The sequence below is a fragment of the Narcine bancroftii genome, chromosome 4 (genome assembly GCF_036971445.1).
Source record: "Narcine bancroftii isolate sNarBan1 chromosome 4, sNarBan1.hap1, whole genome shotgun sequence".
In the NCBI taxonomy this organism is placed as follows: Eukaryota; Metazoa; Chordata; class Chondrichthyes; order Torpediniformes; family Narcinidae; genus Narcine; species Narcine bancroftii.
Window position 1 is genome coordinate 224,829,454 of NC_091472.1, and position 18,165 is coordinate 224,847,618.

At 45.9% G+C, this 18,165-nt stretch overlaps 2 protein-coding genes across 15 annotated transcripts in view; one reads left to right on the plus strand and one right to left on the minus strand.

Moving 5' to 3' along the window:
* trak2 (trafficking protein, kinesin binding 2) overlaps positions 1-13,661 on the minus strand; it is a 175,014-nt gene extending 161,353 nt beyond the window's left edge. For 4 of the 6 annotated variants that reach the window (XR_011356409.1, XM_069934118.1, XM_069934114.1 and 1 more), the window contains exon 1: positions 21-185. The gene's annotated coding sequence lies outside the window, so the exon portion shown is untranslated. Of the gene's footprint in view, positions 1-20; positions 186-10,774; positions 11,296-13,321 lie in introns of those variants that run through there. The other 2 variants (XM_069934116.1, XM_069934117.1) reach the window with 2 other exon arrangements.
* The window catches only part of stradb (STE20 related adaptor beta), a 46,733-nt gene continuing 42,067 nt past the window's right edge, over positions 13,500-18,165 (plus strand). For 2 of the 9 annotated variants that reach the window (XR_011356410.1, XM_069934124.1), the window contains exons 1-3: positions 13,747-13,916; positions 14,063-14,201; positions 16,828-16,928. Coding sequence is in view for 7 of the 9 variants with exons in the window: in XM_069934124.1 (XP_069790225.1) it covers positions 16,917-16,928 (12 nt within the window). In the remaining 2 variants the exon portion in view is untranslated. Of the gene's footprint in view, positions 13,595-13,745; positions 13,917-14,062; positions 14,202-14,802; positions 14,972-16,827; positions 16,929-18,165 lie in introns of those variants that run through there. The other 7 variants (XM_069934121.1, XM_069934122.1, XM_069934120.1 and 4 more) reach the window with 7 other exon arrangements.

Sequence of the window (18,165 nt, forward strand, 5' to 3'; positions counted from 1 at the left end):
CCCAAATTCAGGACACTCACAGTCGGCGCCAAGTCCACTATCCCCCAGTCGGGACCGCGGTCCTCCTTTGGTCCGTGTTGGCTGCTCAAATCCTGGCCCGAGAACCTAAGGACATGCCGCACGGAACAAGAACCTTAGCAACCACAGCTCTGCCGCCGTCAGCAACAACCGACCGTCGGCTTCATTCGCTGTCACTCAACGTCATCAAACAGTGACAATAAGGAAGTGGCGAACACACTCCGTCCTGGAGGGACTGTGACCACCGAGCATCAACGGGTGCAAATTGCATTTCTCTCAAAGAATCGCTTCACAGGAGAGAAACCCTTTATTCTGATCAAGGTGGAATCCAACTGAACTCGCAAATACAAATGTAATTCCTTTAATGATGTCATGCGCGTTTTTAAACTTGTAAATAAATAGAAAGTTTAACTTAGTTTTAATAGTTTTCTTCATGTCCCTTTCTGCTGATATTCTTTAACTTTTCCTTAGGTTGTCTTTCTCCCTTTCTTTTACTTTCGTTTTCTTCTCTGCCTTTCTCACTCTCAGTTTCTCTCACTTTTTTGTTTTCTTCTTGTTTCTTTTTTTTTACTGCTGACAAGCATGTGGTTTCGTCCTGTTGCAGTTCAGCATCGTTCTGTTACTGTGCTTTAGTGTTCTATGACTCTAATATCTGATTTACAGTATCTTCATTGTGGGGTTTTTTCATTTTGATAAACGTATCAGCTTGCCTTGGTGAAAAGTCCTGCTCAACGATTATCAAGCTGAAACGTTAACTCTTGTTTGTCTCCACAAATATCTTGATTGACTTGCTAAGTCATCATTTTCTACTTTCATATTTCCTGTATCTACACTATTTTTAAAAAAAATTAGTTGTCAACTTTCCACATACATTGTCACCATTTATACAACATTTTAATTTTGTTACTATGTAAATAAGAGGAATATAACAATATAAATGGATTGATTTACTGTTATAATTTCCAACTGTGATTCCCATACCCAAGTAGTACCCATGTCAAGCTTGACAACATTTGACTATTGTGTTATTTTTCAGTTGAAGGTCAGAAAAATTCAGTCAAAATGGGGGAAATGGCAACGGGGGGGAGGGATGGAAAAGAATGGAAGTAGTTCAAAAGAACTCATTACCTGAGATTAGAAAGTTCAATGCTCATACTATTAGGCCATAAAATTCCCCAGGTGGAAATTGGAGTTGATCCTCATTCTGGTAATGGAGATGGTTAAGGATGGACAGGTCAGTGAAAGAATGGGAAGGAGAGTTGAAATGGCAGGCAACTGGTCATTGCAGTCAGACTGCAGATTCTCTGCAAAGTAGTCCCCAAGTCTACGTTTGATCTCACTAATGCAGAGGAGGTGACATCGGGAGCACAGAATGGAGTGGTAACTTCAGTGAAGACAATTGTCATCTCTAAAAACAAGGTTCCCTCATTGGTCCAGAATTTTTCTCAATTTAATTTGCTGCAATGGGGAAATTAGCATTCATCAAGCAAGAATGGAAATAATCTTCAGAATAAATGAGGAACTCTTCAACCTCCTGAAGTCATACTCCAGAACAAGGTTATCTCAGTTATCTCATCTGTTGACTGCAGATGACACATGAAGCTATCATTGACTTGTTCACGAAAGCATATGGAAGGAAATGCCTTACTCTCAACATCCACAAAACCACAGTCTTGCACCAATCTTACTCCACAGCACAATACTGACCCCTGAACAATAAGGTTCATGGTGACACCCTTGGAAAAATGAATCACTCCCTAAAACTCAGGAATCGCTTGTTTCATCATTAATGAAATTCACCATAACCTTCAATGTGTCAGCAAGCCTTAAGTCAATTGAAAGGTATTTGAAGAGATCTGGTTAAAAGTTCATAGTTTACAGTTCATCAATAATCCCTGCCCTCTGAGACCTAAACTACACACAGGATGGATTTTGAGGCACTTGAAATACCAGTGCTACTTCCACAATCAGAGTTTAGGCAAACCAGCATTGGTGTTCTCTTCCAGGGCAACATCCTTAACATTGATGCCTTAATTATACTCAGTTAGCTTCATGGGCATGGCCAGACACCACTCTTGAATCAGACACTATTCTGAGCTCTATTATGGAAGTAAATTATTTGGGGGACAAAGGTAAAGATTCAAAGATGTGTTCAAAGACTCTAAAAAATGCAACATCTCCACCATTAAAGTTGAGACTGAGTATTGAGGTCCTTAAATCCTTGCATCTTGGGGACACAGAAACTCTGTATAAATTACATCCAAACATATCACCTCACCAACTACCCACCTGCCTGACTTGTCAGGCACCTCCTTCCCCATCTGTGGACGTATGCAGTTCCCACGATGGTTTCATCAGTCATCTCAGAGACCACAAAACCCGAGTGTAAATGCCATCCTCAAATACTGTACTGACTGAGAGGAAGGAAAGGACACAATTGTTCTGCTCATTTTAGCTCATACGCACTGTGAATCTATCAGTGCCAGTATGAGACAGACTCCCTGTGAACATCAATGGGAAGCCTGAACAGTACATTGTTATTCAATTGCTACTAGGAGCCATTTGGTGGTCGAGTTAGGAAATATCAGGATATTCACAAACAATGAAAATTGTTGAGTGCAGACACTATTCCAAAGTAAACTGTATAGTTAAAGAAAGTAGGGCTATTGTGTGCAGTTATTTTGAATCCCCTAAACTCAGTATCTTTTGCAAATATGTACTTTCATGGGCAACACAATACCTGTATTAAGGGATTAAGCTCATGTATCTTCCAGTTCAGGATAACATGTGAAGCACCCACACACACAGCTAAGTGGCAGAAGTATGACTATTGCTTCCTTATAGTGTCAAAGAATTGGTCTGATGGTTTTTCAAGAGTCCATTTATTAATCAAATTAAGATTACACCAAATTTTAACTAATTAACTAAAGTTGAACTAATTTCCCTGGAGTTAACTATACCTAATATGCACACACAAACACAGAGTATATATGTACTTTTACATTGTGGTATGTGTATGTAGTGCGCGCACTCGACCTAAAAGCTCCTTTGCGCAGGCCCGAGGACAGGTCCACGTCCTCCCCCTCCACGTCCTCCCCCTCCACGTCCTCCCCCTCCACGTCCTCCCCCTCCACGTCCTCCCCCTCCACGTCCTCCCCCTCAAAAGATGCTCACAAACTCAAGCTAGCATGCTGGAACATCAGAACCATGCTAGACAAGGCTGACAGCCACCGACCTGAACGTCGGTCTGCCCTCATTGCACATGAACTCCTCAGACTTGACATCGACATAGCCGCTCTCAGTGAAGTCCGCCTGGCAGATGTAGGCAGCCTCCAAGAACGCGGCGCGGGCTACACACTCTACTGGTCTGGCAAGCCTTCGGATGAACGACGCCTATCTGGTGTAGGCTTCATGGTCAAGAGCTTCATTGCCTCCAAACTCGAAAACCTTCCGACATGCCTCTCGGACCGAATCATGTCCATGCGACTCCCACTTCAAAACAAGCGTCACATCACCCTCATCAGTGTCTATGCTCCAACCCTCCAGGCGGAACCAGCAGAAAAGGACAAGTTCTACACCGACCTGCGCAACCTCATCCAACGTACCCCTACAGCCGACAAGGTTGTCATCCTGGGCGACTTCAACGCTCGTGTCGGCAAAGACTCAGAAACCTGGCCAGGAATCCTGGGCAAGCATGGCGTCGGCAAGTGCAACGACAATGGGCGCCTCCTGTTGGAGCTCTGCGCAGAACAGCGACTTGTCATTACAAACACCCTTTTTCAGCAGAGGGACAGCCTTAAGACCACCTGGATGCATCCCCGATCCAAACACTGGCACCTCCTGGACTACATCCTGGTGCGAGAAAGTGACAAACGAGATGTGCTCCACACCAGGGTCATGCCTAGCGCGGAATGCCACACTGACCACCAGCTGGTTCGCTGCAAGCTCAACCTTCACTTCAAGCCAAAGCCCAGGAACAATAAAGCCCCCAGAAAGAGGTTCAATGTTGGAAACCTGCAGTCAGACGAAGCGAGAGGAAACTTCCAGGCAAACCTCAAAGCAAAGCTCGACGTTGCAACCTGCCTCACGGACCCGTCCCCTGAAACCCTCTGGGATCAGTTGAAGACTACCATACTGCAATCCACTGAAGAGGTACTGGGCTTCTCCTCCAGGAAAAACAAGGACTGGTTTGACGAAAACAGCCAGGAAATCCAGGAGCTGCTGGCAAAGAAGCGAGCTGCCCACCAGGCTCACCTTACAAAGCCGTCCTGTCCAGAGAAGAAACAAGCCTTCCGTCGCGCATGCAGCCATCTTCAGCGCAAACTCCGGGAGATCCAAAATGAGTGGTGGACTAGCCTCGCCAAACGAACCCAGCTCAGCGCGGACATTGGCGACTTCAGGGGTTTCTACGAGGCTCTAAAGGCTGTGTACGGCCCCTCACCCCGTCCAAAGCCCGCTGCGCAGCTCAGACGGCAAAGTCCTCCTCAGCGACAAGATCTCCATCCTCAACCGATGGTCAGAACACTTCCAATCTCTTTTCAGTGCCAACCGCTCAGTCCAAGATTCCGCCCTGCTCCGGCTCCCTCAACAGCCCCTAAGGCTAGAGCTGGATGAGGTTCCCACCCTGGATAAGACATATAAGGCAATCGAACAACTGAAAAGTGGCAAAGCAGCAGGTATGGATGGAATCCCCCCAGAAGTCTGGAAGGCTGGCGGCAAAACTCTGCATGCCAAACTGCATGAGTTTTTCAAGCTTTGTTGGGACCAAGGTAAACTGCCTCAGGATCTTCGTGATGCCACCATCATCACCCAGTACAAAAACAAAGGCGAGAAATCAGACTGCTCAAACTACAGGGGAATCACGTTGCTCTCCATTGCAGGCAAAATCTTCGCTAGGATTCTACTAAATAGAATAATACCTAGTGTCGCCGAGAATATTCTCCCAGAATCACAGTGCGGCTTTCGCGCAAACAGAGGAACCACTGACATGGTCTTTGCCCTCAGACAGCTCCAAGAAAAGTGCAGAGAACAAAACAAAGGACTCTACATCACCTTTGTTGACCTCACCAAAGCCTTCGACACCGTGAGCAGGAAAGGGCTTTGGCAAATACTAGAGTGCATCGGATGTCCCCCAAAGTTCCTCAACATGATTATTCAACTGTTCGAAAACCAACAAGGTCGGGTCAGATACAGCAATGAGCTCTCTGAACCCTTCTCCATTAACAATGGCATGAAGCAAGGCTGTGTTCTCGCACCAACCCTCTTTTCAATCTTCTTCAGCATGATGCTGAGCAAAGCCATGAAAGACCCCAACAATGAAGACACTGTTTACATCCGGTACCGCACGGATGGCAGTCTCTTCAATCTGAGGCGCCTGCAAGCTCACACCAAGACACAAGAGAAACTTGTCCGTGAACTACTCTTTGCAGACGATGCCGCTTTAGTTGCCCATTCAGAGCCAGCTCTCCAGCGCTTGACGTCCTGCTTTGCGGAAACTGCCAAAATGTTTGGCCTGGAAGTCAGCCTGATGAAAACTGAGGTCCTCCATCAGCCAGCTCCCCACCATGACTACCAGCCCCCCCCCACATCTCCATCGGGCACACAAAACTCAAAACGGTCAACCAGTTTACCTATCTCGGCTGCACCATTTCATCAGATGCAAGGATCGACAATGAGATAGACAACAGACTCGCCAAGGCAAATAGCACCTTTGGAAGACTACACAAAAGAGTCTGGAAAAACAACCAACTGAAAAACCTCACAAAGATAAGCGTATACAGAGCCGTTGTCATACCCACACTCCTGTTCGGCTCCGAATCATGGGTCCTCTACCGGCACCACCTACGGCTCCTAGAACGCTTCCACCAGCGTTGTCTCCGCTCCATCCTCAACATCCATTGGAGCACTTACACCCCTAACGTCGAAGTACTCGAGATGGCAGAGGTCGACAGCATCGAGTCCATGCTGCTGAAGATCCAGCTGCGCTGGGTGGGTCACGTCTCCAGAATGGAGGACCATCGCCTTCCCAAGATCGTGTTATATGGCGAGCTCTCCACTGGCCACCGTGACAGAGGTGCACCAAAGAAAAGGTACAAGGACTGCCTAAAGAAATCTCTTGGTGCCTGCCACATTGACCACCGCCAGTGGGCTGATAACGCCTCAAACCGTGCATCTTGGCGCTTCACAGTTTGGCGGGCAGCAACCTCCTTTGAAGAAGACCGCAGAGCCCACCTCACTGACAAAAGGCAAAGGAGGAAAAACCCAACACCCAACCCCAACCAACCAATTTTCCCTTGCAACCGCTGCAATCGTGTCTGCCTGTCCCGCATCGGACTTGTCAGCCACAAACGAGCCTGCAGCTGACGTAGACTTTTTACCCCCTCCATAAATCTTCGTCCGCGAAGCCAAGCCAAAGAAAAGAATGTGTATGTAGGTGTTTTACAAATATTTTAGCACCAATTCAATATCAATCAAATGGTCAATTTAGACACAGATATCTAATGAGTAATAAATTATATTGATTCCTCTTTATACCCTTTATTGATCAGTAAAAAAAAACAAATCTTTAAGCCTACTTTTAATTGTGGAAAGAAATTGCATCTAATTATCACTTTATTTGGAAAAGCTAAACCATTCTGCTTTTATTAGGCACTTTCAGGAGGCCAAAATACCCTGATGTAAAGCTGCATATTCTATCCCTATGCGGCTGTCAAGAGGCGACCTGAAAGAGCAGGAGGCGCACTTTCTAACCCTCCTCCGAAAGGGATAATCACCGGAGCACTGAAGTCCCCTTAGGCAACTGAATGCAGCCGCCTGAAAGCTGGAGAATGCACCTGAAAGCAGCTTTTGAGTACAGACATTGTCAGGTATGAGCTGATTGCATCCAAGCTCAGTTAATTAAAAACTTTGCTTTCCAATGAAATGCTAATATGTGGTGGGGTTGAAGAGAATTAAATGCAGATATTGCATTTTTTATGGATGAATGACATTACTTCTTCTTTTGAGTTATTATCCACTCTCAAAATATAATCCTATCACTCAAAATCAGACTCTATTCTAAACTCTGACAAGCAAAGTGATGACCAGATTTACAGATTTATCTAAATTCTGCACTTCTTAAATGTCAAAGGTCTTGCTTCGCCAAGCACTCTGAAGCCGCTTTCAGGTGTCTTCTCCATCAAGAATGCGCTTGCAGAAGTAAATTCAGACCTGTGGATTGGTCGTTCAGGTGGCAGTGCTGAAAGTGCAGTGCTGGTCACCTGAAAGGGACAGCTGCACGAGAGGTGCCTTGTAGCGCACTCCGACTCCTGTCCTTTCGGGATGTCAGCCCCAACCCTGACATCCCACGGCGGCAGCCCCAATGCTGACAGCCCGCGCCAGCAGCCCCAGCGCTGACGTCCCGCGCCTGCCACCCCAGCATTGACAGCCTGTGCCTGCCGCCCCAGCCCTGACGTCCCGCGCCGGCCGCCCCAGCCCTGACATCCTGCGTTGACCACCCGTCATGACATCCCGCACTGGGGGGCAGGGGTAGCGGGGAGGGTAGCTCGGGTGCTCTCCAACTAATTTTCACCCCCTTAGCAGCCACTTTCAGGTGCCTGGGGGAATCAGAGTGTTCCGGCGATTATCCCTCCCAGAAGTGCAAATTGCACCTCGCAGGTGCCTCCTGCACTTTCAGGTGGCTTCAGGACAGCCACATAGGGGTATAATATGTGGCTTTTCATCGGGGTATTTTGGCCACCTGAAAGTGCCTACATAATGGTCTTCGAGATTTCATGCACTTTCTAAAAAAAATGTTCCTCAAATTCCTTCATATGACACAAATATTGGAGGTGTAGTGGACAGCAAGGTTTTCAAAGCTTGCAGAGGGATCTGGACCAGCTAAAAAAAATGGGCTGCAAAATGGCAGATCTGATTTAATGCTAAAAAGTATGAGGTTTTGCAGTTTGTAATGACAAACCAAGATAGGACATGTAGGGTAAACGATAAGGCATTGAGGAGTGCGGCAGAACAGAAGGATCTGGGAATACTGATACACAATTCCCCGAAAGTGGTGGCACAGGAAGATAAAGAGAGCTTTTAGGCCATTTCATGTTGGGCCTCTGCTTTGAGACTGACTATGGAGCGGATAGAAAAATGGGAACTTACCTTTCAGACAGCAGCCCTAAAAGGCTACCCCAGCGTCCCATTCATATCCAGAGGCGCCTCATAGCACCCTCCAGATCCGATGAAGGTGGGGCAACTGGTGCCGTAGTGTCACCTGTCATCAATACACGGCAGAGCAATGGACGTCTTCCCTACCCATAATCCTCCATGGAGTTGAAACCGCTCTATGGTTCCCAGAACAGTTCCAACTGTGTAGGGATTATGAATAGGAAAGACGGACATTGCTCTGCCGCGTTTTGAGCCAGAGAGCAACCCAGAAGGCTGAAGTGGCCCAGTGTAGCTGTCCCAGCCACTCCAACTGCCTCCGCTGACAGCTCCTACTGGCCCCCGACACCTCCCACTCACAGTTCCCATTGGTCCCCGTTGATAGCTCCCACTGCCAAGACTGCCCCAAGGACTCCCCGCCGTCCCTGACTTGGAGTGAGAGGGGTGAGTGGAGAGATGGGTCGTGGGCTGACGGCATCATCAGCCCGTCCCTAAACAGCCTCTCAGTGCGGCTGTACATTCAGATTGATCGGCGGAGGGCTGCACTGTGGAGATTATCCCTCTTGGAGAGGGGTTGGAATATGCGATTCGGAGACCGCCTCCGCACATTCAGAAAAGTAGGTGATTATGAGTGTGTTTTTCCGCGTTTACATCTCAACTTTTGGGCTATCTGAAATGGCCTTTTGGCACATTGGCCTTCATAAATCAAAGTACTGGTCGTGAGTATAGGGGTTGGAATATTATGTTAAATTTGTATAAGATATTGGTGAGGCCAAATTTGGAGTATTGTGTGCAGCTTTGCTCATTGTTATATATAGAGAATTTAGGTTAAAATGGCTTAAGTTAAAATGTGATGATTAATCATAAAAAGGGAAGCCAGAACGGACAGGGAGCTTACTAGCAGCCAAGGACAAAAGGTTCAGCTGGATATGTTTTTTTAAACATATCTTTTCATGGTCATAGTGAGAGACATGCAGGAGACAAAAGATTGATAAGAAGGGTGAGAAACAGAATTTAGTGTATGTAGAGTTCGCAGCGTACGTAACGAACGTGATAATTAAAAATGCAGTTATACTTAGAATGCTTTTGCAATACTAACCAATTAAAACAGTATTAATAAGAAGGGGAAGGGCAAACAATAAGGGTATAAAAATCAATGCACTGTATGTATCGGGGCTTAACTGGTGAGAAGCCAGTTGAGTCCAACTCTGCAGACTTGTAAATAAAGCTTGTCGTGTCATCAGTTTTAAAGAGACTCATGTGTGAGAAGTTTTATTTCTGACACTCATCAAACTACACAAAAGATAACAATAAGATTGAAAGAGTACAGAGGAGATTTACAAGGATGTTGCTGGAACTTGAGGAACTGAGTAATAGGGAAAGAATAAACAGGTTAGAATCATTTCAGCCCAGGAAAAATGCCTCTGGCCATCCACATGATCAATGCCTCTCATCATCTTTCAGATCATCTGCAGTGTGGATTTTAGAGGGTCATGTAACCTCTCCATCTGGGACCTGGTTGAAAAATGAACTATGGAGGGTCATGTTATCTGTCAGGAATCTCGTCAGAAGTCACCTCACCTGACAATCAAGGTAAATTGCTGCCCACAGATCACCTCACTATTGACCTCTTTAATTACCTCATCATAGTGAACCGTGTGCGATGAGGGAGAGTCATTGGTGGGGTGTATGCAAAAGATTGGGAGCTGTAGTATTGTGCTCCTAGAAATCACTGTCCTTCGTTTAGTTAATAGCCTGCACTGTATCAAGGGATGGTGGATAGGATATATTATTACGTTATTGTAGTTTTCTATGCATGATTGGGTGCAAGTGTGTTGTACATTAGTGTGTGTGTGTGTATGCATCTTTTATCCCTGTTGCTTCTCCTGTGTGTAAATAAAGATTACTATTTAACTAGACTGTGTTCAGACTTGTTGCTCCTGGGACCTGTTGAACTTGTTTATCCACACATCTATCACACATCCCCTCATCCTCCATACTCCAAGGGGAAAGACCTAGCTCAATCAACCTATTCTCATAAGGTATGCTCTCCAATTCAGACAAAATCTTTGTAAATCTCCTCTGCACTCGTTCTATAGAATCAGAATCCTTCCTGTACTGAGGTGACCAGAACTGAATATACAGGTACACGATCCTTTATCCGGAGCCCTTGGGGGACAGTGTGTTCCGAATTTCGGGTTGCCCACACAAATTGTGTTGCCGTATCCACACCCACCCCTTTCCAGTTGCTCAGCCGTCTCAACCGACCGCCGGTCCCTCGGCCACCTGGACGTCTCCCTCGACCGCGGTCCCTCGGCCGTCTCCCCCGACCGCGGTCCCTCGTATGTCTCCCCCGACCGCGGTCCCTCGTACGTCTCCCACGACCGCGGTCCCTAGGGCACTGGGACGTCACGCCCGGCCGCCAGTCCCTCGACCGCCGGTCCCCCGACTGTCGGTCCCCCGACCGCCGGTCCCTCAGCTGCCCGGCAGACACCCCCGGCTGCCGGTCCTCACTTGCCGGATTTTGGACCTTTACGGATTTTAGGATCGTTTACCTGTAATATTTCACGTGGAGTCAAATCAAAGACTTATACATCTGCAACATTACCTCATGGCTCAAAATGGTATTTTTTGGAAGGCAGTCAATTCAAGGTCTTCAAACCACAAATTGTTGACACAGTGTCTGACCCGTGGTCGCCAGGCAGCAGCGACATCTCTCATACTTGTCTGAATTCACCATGGACATCCAACACATTGTGGATAAGACCAATGTGGTGGCTGATGCACTGTCCTGCCCTCTGATCGAGTTCGTCCAGGCCCTGTTCCAGGGAATAGACTATTCCACCCTAGCCAAGGTACAGCAGGCAGACCTTGAGATCCTGGCAAACAGAAGTGTCCAGCCTCAGGCTGGAGAATGTCGCCATCGGTCCTGGCAACCAGACGCTCCTCTGCGATGTTTCAACTGGCAAACCCCACCCCATAGTGCCGGCCACGAGGAGGCAGCAGGTTTTCAACAACCTGGCGCACTCAGCTATCGGGAGTTCTGTTAAAATGGTGGCCAGTAGGTTTGTCTGGCTCAGCCTCAGAAAACAGGCCAAGATCTGCATGCTCTGCCAGACATCCAAAGTGCAGACGCATGTCAAGGCCCCCACCCCCCCGCCCAGATTTTCAAGCCAGTGCAACGTCAGTTCAGCCATGTCCATTATGAGACTGCCAGTCTCCTGTATAGCAAGACAGCTCCTTACCATGATTGACCGCTCCACGAGGTGGCCAGGGGCACTCCCACTGTCAATACATCCACCGAGACCTGCTCCAGAGCACTGATTAACACCTGGGTGTTGAGGTTCGGAATCCCAGAGTATATGACCTACAATAGAGCTTCACTTCGGGGTTCTGGGCGGCGTTGGCCAAGTTGCTGAGAACCCAGCTCCACCATACCATGCATTACCACCCTCAGGCCAACAGGTTGGTGGAGCGGTTCCACAGGAACCTATAGGCAGCCTTGATGGCTTGACTCAAGGGGCTGAACTGGGCAGACGAATTACCCTGGGTCCTTCTGGGGATTCGCACTGAGTTGAAAGAGGACTTCAACATCTCAGCAGCCAAGATGGTATACGGTGCACTGTTGGTAATACCAGGAGAGTTCTTGGCCACCACCAAAGACCCGGAGGACCCCACAGCCTCATTGTCTAAGCTGAGGAAAAGAAACTGAACACTCTAGCACCTCTGTAGCCTCCACTGAACGGCCAGACCAAAACTTACATTCTCAGAGACTTAAAAATCCATGAACATTTTCGTTCGGTGGGGTGGGGGGCAAACCGAACACCTCTGCAACAGCTGTATGATGTAATCAGACATGATGGGTCAACATGTGTGCTGTATATCAGCGGAAAGGAAGAGACTTTCACAATCGACCGGCTTAAACCAGCACACCTGGACATTACCCAACTGGTCTCCCTGTAGCCCCTGCATCACAGAAGTAGGCCACTGAAAGTGGTGAACAGCGCTCCAATCACCGGTTCTGGGAGGTCTTGTAATGGCCCACTAACTGGGATGCAATCGGTACACAAAATGGCCGATAAATGCAGTGACCATGCAGACCCTGTGGAGGCCAATGATCTACACGGTGGGAAACAGCGAGCAACAGCGGGAACGCCACCCAGATGGATATCAGTGCTGCCATGACATCACTCCCGACATCAGGAGCGAGGGGAGAATGTAAGATGACCTGCCAGTGCAATAAGTCAGCCTTTGACTTCAATTCTTCGTGTGTCTGTCTTCTTTCCACACTCCTCTGTAGCGTGCACACAACAATTTATATTTTGTATTGGTGGCTTAATTTCAAACTATTGCAAAAAAAATTGAGGAAGATGACTTGGGACAAAGCTATGCTAGTTCCTGTTGTCAAAAAGTTTTGGGAAAAGACAAGAGAACACAAGGCCAAAGTGCCCATTATAGCAGTAGATTAATTTCAGGGGAAATGTGAAAAGACGTATAGGTAAATACTTGGCACATGAAATTAGATCATAAATTAGCTGCAGTCCTGCTGAATGCTGGAGGAGGCTTGTGAGACTAAATATGCTACTACTATTCCAACATGTCAATTGAAGTAAAAACATTGGTATTCCCATCAATTTTATGAAAGCAAAATCCAATTTCGGATGCTAAAATCTGAAGTTAAAGCAGAGAATGTTCCAAGAACATTCAGCAATACATCTGACATCCAGTGGGAGAGCATAAGAATTGAGCTTTCAGGTCAATATACTTTCATCTGAATTCCACCAGTTGCTAGCTTGCCATTTCTAGATCTCATCAAATGATATCTAACCACCCTACATTAGCCATTCAGTCTGGTTCTTGGAGACTGGTGGATAAACCTTGGTAAGCTGGTCAAGGATCCATTTTCTCCCTCGCTTCTCCAACACGAGGTAAAAGTGTTCAAAGTGCCCATTTCTTTAGATTCTTTTTCCCCCCTCAAAGGCGTCCTGTTGTTGACAGCATGATCCTACGAGCAGACTGACGGAGGAACTCAGCGTGTCTGCGCTATCCGCTGGAATCCATCCCTAATTCCCTGGGCCCTGATTCTGGTCAGCCACCTCGTGCGGGTCTGTTCTGATGAACAAGTCAATGGAGGAGGTTAACTTCTGCCCCCTACCAGGGATGCTCTCCGCCAGGCGAGTTTTGAGCTCTGCCCGGGGGTGCAGAGGAGGAATAACCCAGCGAGAACTCGTGTCCAGAGATCCTCCTCTGTCCCTCGCCCCGCCATCTTCCACAGCCGACCGCGCGCCAGCTTCAAAATCCAATCTCGCGAGATGGAGCCGGAGGGGGAGGGGTGAAGGCGCCGGCTGGCTGCCGCTGGGGGTTGTGACGTCACAGAAAGTGGGATGGGAGGGGGGTGAAAGTCGAGACCCTCACCTCCCTGGTCAAGGTGAGAGACGCGAGGGTAGGGTGCGGGGTCCTTTGGCGGACCAGGATGAGTGCAGGGGCGCCCGCTCTATCTGCCTTACTCCTTCCTCGCCAGCTGGGGTCCGAGGCCTGGGAAGAGGGAGGGGAGGGGAGGGGAGGGGTGGGATGGGGATCCTCAGTGAGTGACTCAGAGCCGAGGATTGGTTTTGAAGCTTCCTTTTTGTCAGGTTTGGGGGAGGGTGCTGCAAGTTTTAAATGTCTCAGATCATTCAGACCTGCGATGGATCAGAGTCATTTTTGCAAATTGCGAAATAAATTTGCAAAGAGCCAACCTTTTTGAACATGTAAGATCTTAACTTTTATTTTCGCATTGGTGCAAGTTGATTTCATTAGAGTTGGGGGTGGGGGGGGGGGGGGCGGGAAGGAGTGGCTGAATCGATATATTTTGCGAAGAGTTGGTGCCCTAATGTTTTGTTTTTTTACTCGACAGAGTCTGCGATTGGTTGATTGGAAGTAAAAGTTAATTCCAGTGTCAAGAGACCAGCGTATTTCTTGAGAAGGAGGGCGTTGTGGAAGTACTGATCGTTTCTTAACGTTAATTTTCGTCGCAAAATAATGCAGTTTATTGAGTAAGTGCAGATACTGAAATTAATAGCATAGCAATATTTATTGAGAACACAGCAAAGTTGGGCAGCTCCGACTTCTCTGCTAACACTAAACACTGCCTATGTGGGACAATATTAAAGTCACTTTTCAGTAACATTCTAACTAACGTGAGCAAGCTGTTTTTGTAATTTTTGATTTAGTTCTAAATTGTTACCCCCATTATAGGAAGGCTGTGGAAGGGTTTGAAAGGGCACAGGAGAGGATATCTAGTGAGGGATATGTACATGTGTAAGTTTTTTTAATAGGGAGAGTGATGTGTTCCTGGAACTGGCAGTGGAAGCACATAAAACCGAGGCATTGAGGAGGCTTTCAGATGGACACTTGAATATGATGGGGATAGAGCAATAGTTATCAAGTGCAGGCAGCAGAGATTTGATTTGGTCATCATGTTCAGCTCAGATGTTATGGGCTGGTTCCTGTGTAAATATTTCTAAACATGTTGCTGGAGGGGATTCTGAACTTCAGAATCAACCTGAATTTTGAGAGGAAGGGATTGATTAAGGAGTCAGAATAAGTTTGTGTGTGGAAAATGTCTAATGAACTGATCATTTTTATTTCAAAAAGATGACCAAGAGGATCGGTGAGGGCAAGGTGGTGAACATGATTGTCAAAGACCTTGTGGAAGCCCAGGCCAAAGGAGCTGCATGGCACTATTCTGGAAGGTTGGACTGGATGGAATCCAAAGTGACCTGGCCAATTGGTTCAAATTGGGCTGAGTGGAAGGAGTCAGAGGGTAGTAGTAGAGGGTTGTTTTTCTGTTTGGATGCCTGTGACCCATGGTGTGCGGCAGAGATCTGTGCTGTTCTTTGTTATTTATTATAAATAATTGGATGACAATGTAGTTAACGTGGTTAGTAAATTCTCACATGACACCACAATTCATGGTGTAGCGAACAATGAGGAAGGACATCTAAGCTTCGAACTGGACCAAGATCAGTTGGGAAAGTATGCCAAGAAATGGAAACCAGAATTTGAGCTGCTTCAATTTGATACATCAGGCCAGGGCTGAACTTGCACAGTAAATGCTGGAGCCCTGGAGAGTGTTGTAGGATTGAAGAATACAAGTGCATGGTGCCCTGAAAGTGGTGACTCAGCAGGACAGAGTTGTGAAGAAGTGGTTTGAAACCCTTGCCTTCATTGAGTGGGGAAATAAGTACAAAAATTGGGACATCATACATGTCATTGGAATTCTGTGCACAATTCCAGTCATCGAGCTGAAGAAGAAATGTCATTAAGTTGGAAAGGGTGCAGAAAAGATTCATCAGTAGGTTACCAGCTCTTGAGAGCTTGAGTAATAGGGATAGGCTGGGTCTTTATTTCCTGCATGTAGGAGAGTGAGAGGTGAACTTGCAGAGATTTATAAAATCATGAATGGCATACATAAAGTGAATGTTCACAGTCTTTATTTTCCAGAAAAGATGGTTCTAGAATTAGAGAGCAAAGGTTTAAGGTGAGAGCAAAGAGATTTAAGAGGGACTCTTTCCACAGAGGGTGGTCCATATGTGGAACGAGTTCCCACAGGAAACTATAGAAATGACTACAATTTGATATTTCAAAAGATATCTGGACATATTTATGAACAGGAAGGATTTGGAAAGATCCGGACCAAATGCAAACAAATGGTTCTAGCTTAGAATGCCAAATTGGTCAAGATAGATGAGTTGGGTTAAAGGGCCTGTTCCCTGCAGTATAGGTCTGTAAGTCCATAGCAGTGATTCATAAATCAGTGGAAAATGCTTCAATTAGGTATTACACCTAATCACATATACTAGGAGTGTGGCAGGTTCACTTGCTGCATTCTTTGCACAGTGGGAAATCATTGAAGCCAAAACTGCAGGTACCTCTGGAATTTGCTGCCATGGGTGGCTTTGGAGGCCAGGTCATTGGGTGTAAGGCAGAGATTGATAGGTATCTGAATAGTTAGGGTATCAAAGAAGGCAGTGGAATGGGAGAATGGATCAGCACATAATGGAATGGCAGAGTGGACTCGATCGGCTGAAGGGCCTCCTGGTTCTCTACCTTATAGAATACAAACAAGACATGCTTGGTTACTTCTTGACCAAGACTCCAGCCCAGATGGCTGTTGTCTGAAGCTTGGTGTATAATTGATTTTTAAGCATTCTAATGTACTTCACATGATAATCAGACAAAATTTAATTAAGCCAGGGAAGGAAGCATTAAAAAAAATGATCAGAGGATTAAACATGGAGAGGAGGTTTTAAGATGAGAGGGGTATTAGAGAAGTTTAGTAATAGAATTCTACCATTTCATGATGTGGGAAACAAAGGCGTAGCTGAATTGATGGAATGGAAGATGCTTGAGAGGTCAAAGATAGAGGAATGCAGATTCTAAAAAGGCTGGAGAAGATGAGAAGAAGAAAGTGACAGAGCAATGGAGACATATTAACACAGGGAAGGGAATTAAAAAATCAAATGCATTGGTGGATCATCATCAAGGAAGTTCAGGGTCATGAGAGAATTGGACTTCATAAATGAGGATGTGTGCATGAAAAATTTTGTAGCCTGATATATTTCACAGGGAACCACATTAAAATCTATTGTGCACATGTTCTTGATTTTGTTTGATCAGCTATCTAAAGCAGGAGACCATCCTTCAAGTATTTCTTCTACTCAGGGCTGCTGTGCTCATGTGAATCACCAAACATATCAGGAGCTTCCATGTCTTTTTTGGTAAGTTGTTGTTGCAGAATTGCAGCCTTCTGTTTCTGAGCATCGGCCAGGAAAGTTAAATTACTGGCACTCATTCTCCATAGGTCTGGATTATAAAATGAACAACGTGGTTAAAATCCTATCAGAGCATTTTGGGATTAACTCAGTATCTTGCAATCCTCTTGAATGTCCTGGTATACCTCTTGGTTATACCAAACTGCCATTTAATAAGAAATGCTGGAAATAATGCAAAGATTCAGACAATTTCTATAGGTCAGTGCAATCTGGAAGGACAGGAGAGATTAAAAGGTTTATGGTGTTAATGTAATGGTTGAAGGAACAAACCATGGATGTTTAAATGTGATTAGAAGAATCCTTATCTGAAATTATTAAATTCAATAAATGTATATGGCTACAACAGGTAAGACCGATAAATTCGGTACATTGAAAGGCATATAGAACTGGTATATTACACACACATGATTGAGGGACAGGCAAGACTGGCATCTCAATCTGGAATACAGATGCCATAAGCAATGATAGAGGTGGATTTAAGAGGGGAAGAGTTGTGTTTTTGATGAGAAGAGTGGTGGGTGCCTGAAATGCATTGCTGAGGTGATGGTGGAGGCTGGTACAATAGACTTTCAAAAGACTCAGATAGGGACATGGATGCAATAAAAATAGGTTGTGGATGTGAGATAAGGAAAACTTGGATTGTTGTGGAGTAGATTTACATAGGTTGGCATAACATCGTGGGCTGAAAGGACTGTACTTTGCTGTAATTTTATACGATCTATCTTGGAAGTATTTGGAGAGGATACTTGACGAGTCCACATGGATAGAACTTAGAAATATGAAAGGGATGATTATTTTGATGGGATTGTACTATAGATCTGCCAATAATCAATGGGGATTAGGAGCAAATATGTAAGAAAATTGCAGATAGCTGTGAGAATAATAGGGCTGTAATAGCAGATGATTTAAAAAAAAAAATCCTCCCTAATATTGACTGAGATTGCTGTGCAGATCCAAGGGATTGGATGGAATAAAATTTGTTAAGTGTGACCAGGGAAGTTTTCTCAAGCAATGTGCAGATGGCCCTACTACAGATGGAGCAAAACTTGAAATGAAGCAGGGCAAGTAGGTAAAGTGTTAATTGGGGTGCACCTTGTGACCAGTGACAATAATTCTATTAGTTTTAAAGTACTTGTGGAATGAAAGAGGACTAATTTGCAACCTAAAATCTAAATGTGGGGCA